We start from the raw sequence: 9,364 nt of genomic DNA, 5'->3' as shown, positions 1-9,364 counted from the left end.
AGGGCTTCTGCCATAGAAACTGGTAGTGATAGAATTCTTGGAGGAGCCTGGGGAAATTTTTAATATACAACACAGGCAGACGACTCCCTCTCAAAGCCTCTCTAGAATGGCAAGAGCTACCACACCACCTACTCTCTCTGTGGACTTTGTTGGGAAAAGACCTTGTGCTGAAGGTGTTCCCACATATGTTGCCTTATTCTGGTATGAAATTTTCAGCACTGAATGAGACTGGAACTGTGGCTAAAGGATATCTCATATTCGCCATACTCAGAAGGCCTTGTTCCTATGATCTCACTGGTGTTGAATAAACGTGTTTTGGCTAAAGAATTTCTCACATTCTATACACACACAAGGCCTTACTGCAGTGTGCATTTTCTCCTGTTTAGCAAGGCTGCAATTTCTACTAAAGGATTTCCCACATTACTGTACTCATAAGGCCTTTCCCCAGTGTGAACTGTCTGATGTTGAATGTGGCTACGGCGATCCTTAAATGACTTCCCACATATGCCACACTCATAAGGATTTTTTCCTGTGTGAATTCTCTGGTGTTGAGTAAGGGTTGAGCTTCGGCTATAGTATTTCCCACATTCAAGGCAATCATAAGGCCTTTCTCCAGTATGAATTCTCTTGTGTGGTCTAAGGTGGGATCTATCCCTAAATAGATTCCCATATTCACTGCACTCATAAGGCCTTTCTCCACTGTGAATTCTCTTGTGTATAAGGTACGAGCTACTGCTAAAGGATTTCCCACATTCACTACACTCATAAGGCCTTTCTCCAGTGTGAATTCTCTTGTGTACAATAAGCTGTGAGCTCTTCCTAAAGAACTTCCCACATTCGCTGCACTTGTAAGGCCTTTCTTCAGTGTGGACTCTCCGATGTAGAATGAGGCTGGAGCGATTGCTCAGTGATTTCCCACATTCCCCACACTCATAAGGCTTTGCTCCTGTATAACCTCTCTGGTGTTGAATGAGCCCAGGTTTTTGAATAAAGGATTTCCCACATTCACTGCACTCATAAGGCCTTTCTCCAGTGTGAACTCTCTGGTGTTGAATAAGGCCATATTTTTGAGTAAAGAATTTCCCACATTCACTACACTCATAAGTCCTTCCTCCAGTGTGAACTTTCAGGTGTCTACTAAGGGAGGATTAATGGCTAAAAAATTTCCTACATTCGCAACACTCATACCGTCTTTCTCCATACTGTCTTTCTACGGTGTGAATTCCCTGATGCTGAACAAGTCTGTACTTGCAGCTGATGGCTTTCCCACATTTGCTAACCCCACAAAGCCCCTTTCCAGTGGACATGCTTTGGTGGTGATCAGGCATCTGTTTATGACTGGAATCTTTCTCACGTTCACTCCATTTGTAAAGACTCCACTGTGAAAAGTGTCCCCATACTTGAGGTCACTTAGTGGCTTCTCACTGTTGGCCATAGCCTGGTGCTGGAAAAGACCTGAGAAAACAGGGGAGTCCTTCCCAACCTCCCCATAGGCAAAGGGCTGCCCCGATACTTGGAATTTGCAGCCCTCCACAAACAAGTTCCTGTCCACGTCTTGTCTGAAGGGTTTCTCTCCACTATGATGCTTCTGGTGCTGTGGAAGGCTGGCACTGAGCCAGAAGGCTCTCACATACACCCTACACAGGTACAGTTTCTGCCCAGGGTTTGCTGCTTTGTGCTCAGCCAAATGCAAAATGTTGTTCAAGACTGAAGCACACCTCTCACAGGAGTGAGTCTTCTGGGTGGACGGACCTGCCTGTGAAGTCCTGACCTGTGATACTCCTACAGAAACACTGTGCCCAGAAGATGTCTCCACCTCCTCCTGTCTTCCATGCAAACAACCTGAAAGGAGAGAGGTTAATATTTCCATCTTTGGGACATAGAAGTCACAATAAAAATGTACGTCATAGCAATGATTACTGGTGATAGTTGCACAACATAACGTAATTTGTGTCACTGAATTATACAGGTGAAAAATACGGAATTTGATAAAATTGTGATAAATTTACAAAACAATTTAAAAAATGTGTGTCAAACACATCAAAGAAAGAGTCCAAAGGACTATTCTGAGGTGATGCAGCTGAGGACAGGTTGAAGCAAGAGCTCCTGGAAGTACAGGTCATCTATCACAGAATGGGGCAGGCCTCAGCAGACAAAGGACAGAAGGATAGGGTGCAAGACTGGGAGCAGAGGCAGGATTTTCACGTCAATTCTGTGTCAACAGCCTTCAGTAGGACCATGTCACCTGGTGACCTGTGCATGGTGTACAAATGATTGGTTGTAATCCAGACCCAGGAAAAACCACTTGGAATTGAGAAGATGGTGTTGACAGACTATTAAGTATACAAGTACATCTCTGACACATTGTGCTTGGGTTACTGTTAGAGAACATTGTGGAGGAACTAGTGACAAGTGGAGGCAGGAAAGTGATGGCAGCCAAGGGTTGGAAGTCATTCAAATAAGTCAGTAAAGTGCCAAGTATGGAGAAGAAAATGTAGAAAAAAGGTGTGGCCAGTGGTATTTATAAACTCTGGTGGACACAGGGTAGGTTTCTGGCATGAGCTGATCATAGCCTTGCTGTTGTGCCTTCCTCTAGTTGCGGCCTAGCAGGGTCAAGCCACTTATAGACCACCTAGCCATGTCCACCCTGAGAAGCAACCAGACTATCCCCTCACGCCTTGTCCTCAATGATGAGACCTGCATGATTCAAGTCCTAAGCAAAAGGCAGGACGGGAGCACCAGCACTGACCCAGAGCAAGTAATCACATAACAGATGACAAGATAAAACAAGTCCATGTCAGTAGTGACCATGACAATGTCTGCAATTCCTGGCACAGGTAGGCAGGAGGAAAAGTCAGGTAGAGGAAGGGGGCAGAAGCTGGGGCACAGAGGTGGTATGGATGTAGACATATCACCCAGTCAGGGAGAGGATAAGCAGGGTGGGATCCACTGGGCTGAATGGAAGACTCCTCACTCTCAGGCTTTTTCCTGCACACTCTCAGGCAGCAGGTAATGGGGATGCCTCGGGGAGTGCACTGCTCAGGGCAGTGCACACAGCTCAGAACAGGGCCCTGCAGCACACACACCATAAAAAGTAGAGAAGGTAGCAGAGGCCGTGGTCTGGATGTAGAAGTACAGAGCTGTCTCTGCGGAAAAGACAAAAGGCAGAGACAAGTTCAGGACATTAGAATGGGTTCACTGCCTTCCCCAATGATGCTATGATTGCAAAGTTCTCCAGCATCACATCGTAGAACAGCAGCCTCTGAGTTTCATCAAGGAGCCCCCACTCCTCCTGGGAGAAGTCAATGGCCACGTCCTCAAAGGTGACACAGCCCTGCCAAGATGGGGACAACAGTTCATTCCATTATTAGCTTGTCTCCTATGACTTCACCTCTCCCCCATATACCAATCCCCTGCTCACCCTCCTCCCCAGCCCCCATCTCAGAGGATATATGAGATGCTGGTGTCACTGATGCTCACTCTCCCCTCATGGTCCCACTGATCTCTATGTCAGCCCACAGCACCAAAAGGCAGGTGGACAGACAGATGAGATCTAAGCTCTGGATCTGACACGCAGGCCATGTGAGCACCTTCTTGTCAGGAAGTTCCCTGGATCTCCCAGATCATGCCTACCAGACACAACCAAATATGGGCTTACCTTCACCCTCAAGTCCCACCCACAGGGTCCTGGGACATCAGTTCACACTAGTCTCCATGTGCACACCTCTCTTTGTCCCACACTCTTTTCCACTCTGCACTCCCCAGCCTCCTCCCCCTCCCTGCCCCACACCACAGGCACTCCCCTGGCCTCCCCACATGTTACTGATCACGTGGCATTAAAGAGAACTTGGGAAATTCAAAGGAGCAATATATACCCCAGACCTCTGATAGTCTCCACTGCCAGGGCAGACCTGAATTTTGTCATGAAGGACTCCCTGCCTCAGTCAGTTCCTTGCCTCAGTAGACCAGAAACCCCTCATCCTTTCTCCACTTGTGCTACATTGCTGCCCCCTCACCAGTCATAGCCTTCCTCTCTCCACCTAAGCCTCCTGCAAAACCAGGCCCCAGCGGCCCCCCCACCCCAAGCCCAGTGACTCTCCCAGAGACCACTTGGGTACCTGAGCTAATCTACCAACCTGACCAAAATATCTCAGACACCATCAAGGGTCACCACAAAATCCTGGTAAGCCCACAGAGCAGTGAATGAGTTTCAACCACAAAATTACTGTCATCTTGCTTCTATTACTCCTGTGTATTCAGGTATATCTCCTGTCCCCTCATCCCTCAGAAGTCTTGGTCACCTTTCAGATCATTCTCACTCCTATAGTCTTCTATGGCCACCTCTCTACCTTATCTGTGTTTGTGGCACCCAACACTTTCAATCCTGGGCCCAAGCAGGAGACCCAGTTCTTGGTCCCTAACTTCCCCCTTACTAGCCTGCTATTATAGCATTACCACTACAACCATACATTCCTCTACTTAATGTGATATACTGCTTCTTCCTGATACACACACTGTTGTGGGTGTTGTTATGCACCACTGAGTCAATTCCAGCTCATAGCGACCCCTGTGACAGAGTGAAACTGCCTCATAGAGTTTTCTAGGCTGTAATCTTTATGGGATCAGCTTGTCAGGTCTTTCTCCCACAAAGATGTTTCCATCCTGAACTTCTTCCCAGAATTCTGGATCTGTTGTCCAACTGCCCACTTCATGCTTTCACTCATTTATTCTCTGAAACATCTCAGACTTATAACATGATCAAAAAAAGCTCCTGAGACCAACCCTACACCAAATTACTCCTACTACTGTCGTTTCCTTCTCAGTTCATGTTGAAACTCAAAACCCTGGTGTTATCCTGACTCCTACATTGATCTCTCAAGGACAAAATCAGAAAACCAAAGCAGACCACAGTAAAAGACAGCTCCAGAATCCAACTATTCTGCCAATCTCCATGGCTACCTCACTATTGCAGTCAATGTCAACACACACTTGGACAGATGCAGTAGCCTCCTCCCTAGTCTTCCTACCACACCCTGCATACCCTTAGTCTGGTCTCTACACTGCAGCCACAGACAGCCTGATGAAACCTCCCTCCCTGTACCAAACCTTCCACCGTTTCCATCACCTCCAGATTAGACACTCAACTTCTCAAGCCTAACTCCTGCCCCCCTGTACTCTGTTCCCAATGAAAAACAATGGAGACCTAAGATTTCCTGAACACTTCCAGCTCAGACTCGCCTCCAAGTATTTGCATATACAGGTACCTATGCGTGGGACAAACTTCCAGATCTCATTTCATTGCTTACTAACAACAGGAACCACTCCAGGGAGCACCTGAAATAAATTTAGTCCCTAAGCTTGAGGTCCCCATGTTCAAAGGCTAAAAACAGAGGCCGATGAAGAGTCCAGGACACTACAAACCAAGTGACAAGACTAGTGACACCCTCCACTCCATTGTGTAGGGTCCATAAGCACTTCCACCTAAATAAAAAGTGTGGGAAGTGGGAGATGTCATAGATGTCATACCAAGGTCTCAGACCTCCCTGTGGCCCTGTCCAGCCCGGATGGAGCCAAGTGACCTCACGATCACTGCGTTATTGTGGTCCTCACTGTTATCATCCTCTTTCCAGTCTGTTTTTCCTCTGAGTACCATTTTTACCATCTCCCTCTCGTCTACAACCCTCCATGGCTACCAGTGTCCTCAGAATGAACGCACAGCTCCTCAGCCTGCCATCCAGGTGCGATTCCTAACACTGTCTGATCCCTGTAGACACATGTCGGAACCCAGGTTTCCCTGCTGCTCCTGGCTGAGTTGCACCTCCAGCCTTTACCTCTGCCAGGGGCTCTCTCCCGCCCCTCATCACACAAGTTCTCGGGAAACGGGGTCCCCACCACGAGCGCCTTGCGCAGGAGCAGGGTCTGTGCTGCAGGAACCTGAGCAGGCGCCCCATTCGGGCTTGAGGATTGGGAGATACAGGTCAGGACGGGGAGGCCTGAAGAACACAGTACTTGCCAGGGCCAGGTCCCTCAGCTTGGCGGCTGCCATGGAGACTATGGGCGGAGCGGGCCGGGCGCCGCGGGCGGCGGGCGGGGATTAGCGCTCACTATTCCTCAGCCGGCGCCGGCGCCAAGTCGCACACACGCCGTGTGCGGTGAGAACAAAGCCTCCTCTCGGCACTTCTCCGGCCCGTGACCTCCGTGCCAATGCGACGCTTCGAAACTCTGTATGAATGAATACATCTTACAATAACTAAAACGGCCGCCCCAAGACAAACCGAAAGTTCCGCCCCAACAAGCTGCGCTTGCGCGGAAATGATCATTAGCTCAGCTTTCATTGGTTGAGGGATGCGGTGGGCGCAGAGTAGTCAGGGTAGTGTAGTTCCTGCGCCACCGTGGGCAGCCAGTTAGTGTGTTCACCTGAACTTCTAGGAACAAAGGTTACTTAGGCACTGGGAAAGATGCTTGGAAATGGCTTCTCTAGTATCCAAAATGCATGGGAAAGCTGGACAATGAATAAGAAAGACTGCAGAAGAATCGATGCAGTTGAATTATGGTGTTGGCGAAGAATATTGAATATACCATGGACTGCCAGAAGAAAGAACAAATCTGTCTTGGAAGAAGTACAGCCAGAATGCTCCTTAGCAGCAAGGATGGCGAGACTTCCTTCTCACATACTTTGGACTTGTTATCAGGAGGGCCCAGTCTGTAAAGAAGGACATCATGTTTGGTAAAGTACAGGGTCAGCGAAAAAGAGGAAGACCCTCAACGAGATGGATTGACACAGTGGCTTCAACAATGGGCTCAAGCATAACAAGAGTTGTGACGATGGCGCAGGATTGGGCAGCGTTTCCTTCTGCTGTACAGAGGGTCGCTATGAGTCAGAACCAACTCGATGACACCTAACAACAAGAAATCTCCAAAAACTGGAGAGGGTCCTCCCTCCTTATTAAGGGCAGTAGGCAAATTTCTGGGGAGTTCTGTCTGAAATTGATCATCAGTGTTTAGAGACATCATTTCAGAATTCTTGAGGCTCACAATGCACCCAGGCACTGAAAATATGATTTCAGATGCTCCAAAGCCTACCAATTCCAATACACATATCATTCTAAACAGTCATTCAGAAACAATATATATCCACTGCTTGCTGGAAACTAATAAACATTATATTATTATTGTTCAAATGCAACTAACCTGAATCCTAAGCGTCCATTTTGTGAGTTTCAGTATGTTGGGTTAAGGACAGGAGAGAGAGGCTCCAGACAGGGCCATGATGGGAAGAGAGAAGAGGAATGTTGTGTCCCCTGAAGGAGGTGGGCAAAGGCGAAACTCTGCCTCTTGTTCCCACAGAAAACATCTCTCCTGCCTGTATAGGCAGTGAATGTGTCCAACCCAGTGAGAAACACTGTTTCATTGGAATAATATTTCACACTCCATGTGCTAAGATATATTCAATTCCTTTCAGGCATCTGACATCGATCTTAAAGACCACTTTAACAAATGTTATTTTTGTAGGTGATAGTGGCTGTAGTGTTTTCAGAGTAATTGTAGAAAAGACGCACCTGAATTCCATGGTCTCATCTTCTTGCTAAGAAGAGATGATCCTTTTGCCTGTGTTTGCAGGAAGAGTTCTGCAGGAAAAATTAATATTGTGTTCAGAAAAAGGGTTATGAAATGCAAATTACAGAAAGATATTGATAATGTTTATGTAATTATTTAAAGATAGTTGCAGATATAGCCCAGGGAAACATAAATGAAGGGTGAAAAAGTTGACTTTCAAGAAGTTTGTGCAGGCTCTAAAGTCTGAGGAGACATGTAAACTGAGCTTGTGTCTACTCTGGAAGCTTATTAATTCTAAACATTTTATCTCCAAAAGGGGATTCATTTTCATTCATGAAACATTGATCAGTCCAGCTTGGAGGATGAGTTAAAGGGAACATTTAGAGTAGCCAGAATCATAAAAAGAACAACAAAGGTGAGGTGACATGTTTATTCACCGCTCTAACAAAATAATTGAGCAAATACTCTGTTTGAGGCACTGTTGCAGATGCATGGGAGACATTAGAGCACAAGAAAAACAAAGACCCCTTTCAGCGTAGATGTTATCTATTCAAGGAAGACAGTGAGGAACTGTGAAAGAATACTAAATTATATAGCTTGTTAGGATGTGGTTATCACAATGGAAAGAACGAGAGATTTTGAGGAAGCTGAGAAGTGGGGAGATAGGATGCAATATTACTCAGCACAGTAAGGGAGGCCTCCTTCATAAAGGGCCATTGTGCAGGGATTTGAAGGAGGTGAGGTATGAGCCATATGGGGATTTAAAAAAAACAAGTTTCAAGTAGAAAATTCAGGTGATTAGGTGGCTTATGTGGGTGGACTTTCACAATATTCCTCTAGCCCAGTTGGCTATTCATCTGGTCTGCTCATTGCAAGAATTTTTTTCCCATACAAAAATTTATACATACATTGATATGTGACTCTAACTGCTCTCCTCATACTGGGACAGCACACTCCTCCTTTCCACCCCTGATTCACCATGTCCATTCAACCAGCTTCTTACACTCTCTGCCTTCCCATCTCACCTCCGGACAGAAGCTGCCCATTTAGTCTCTTGTATCTACTTGAGCTAAGAGGCACACTCCTCATGAGTATCACTTTATGTCCCACAGTTCAGTCCAATCCCTGTCTGAAGAGTTGGCCTGAGAATGGTTTTAGTTCTGGGCTGATAGAGAATCCAGGGGCCATGCTTTCTGGGGTAACTCCAGTCTCAGTCAGAAAATTAAGTCTGATCTTCTTAATAGAATTTGAGTTCTGCACCCCACATTTATGCTGCTCATCAGGGACTCTCTGTTGTGTTCCTTGTCAGGGCAGTCATTGGTGGTAGCCGGGCACCATCTACTTCTTCTGGTCTCAGGCTGATGAAGTCTCTGGTTTATGTGGCCCTTTCTGTCTCTTGGGCTACTATTTTCCTTGTGTCTTTGGTATTCTTCATTCTCCTTTACTCCAGGTGGTTGGGACAAATTGATGCATCTTAGACCCCAGACACTACTCACCAAAGTAGGACGCAGAAGATTTTCTTAATAAGCTTTTTTATGCCAATTGTCCTAGATGTCCCCTGAAAGAATGGTCCCCAGACCCGTACCCCTGCTACTCTCCCCCTCTAAGTGATTGTATTCAGGAAACTTCTTAGGTTTGGTTTAGTCCAGTGTGCTGACTTCCCCTGTAGTGAGTACTGTCCTTGCCTTCACCTAAGATAATTCTTATCTACTATCTAGTTAGTAAATAACCCTCACCCTCCCTTCCCACCCCCATAACCATCAAAGAATGTTTTCTTCTGTGTTTAAACCTTTTCTTGAGTTCTTAT

General features: G+C 46.5%; 1 protein-coding gene across 1 annotated transcript; it reads right to left on the bottom strand.

Moving 5' to 3' along the window:
- Positions 1-429: 429 nt before the first annotated feature.
- Positions 430-6,046, bottom strand: LOC101346691 (zinc finger protein OZF-like). The gene is given in 5 exon segments (XM_023741261.1): positions 430-456; positions 459-1,378; positions 1,381-1,839; positions 3,205-3,334; positions 6,014-6,046. Coding segments are annotated over 5 exon segments (1,569 nt in total).
- Between the last annotated feature and the right edge of the window lie 3,318 nt (positions 6,047-9,364).

The sequence above is a fragment of the Trichechus manatus genome, unplaced genomic scaffold (assembly GCF_000243295.1).
Source record: "Trichechus manatus latirostris isolate Lorelei unplaced genomic scaffold, TriManLat1.0 scaffold00176, whole genome shotgun sequence".
Classification (NCBI taxonomy): domain Eukaryota; kingdom Metazoa; phylum Chordata; class Mammalia; order Sirenia; family Trichechidae; genus Trichechus; species Trichechus manatus.
Note: the sequence above shows the minus strand (reverse complement) of the source record. Positions and strands in the feature narration are given on the sequence as shown.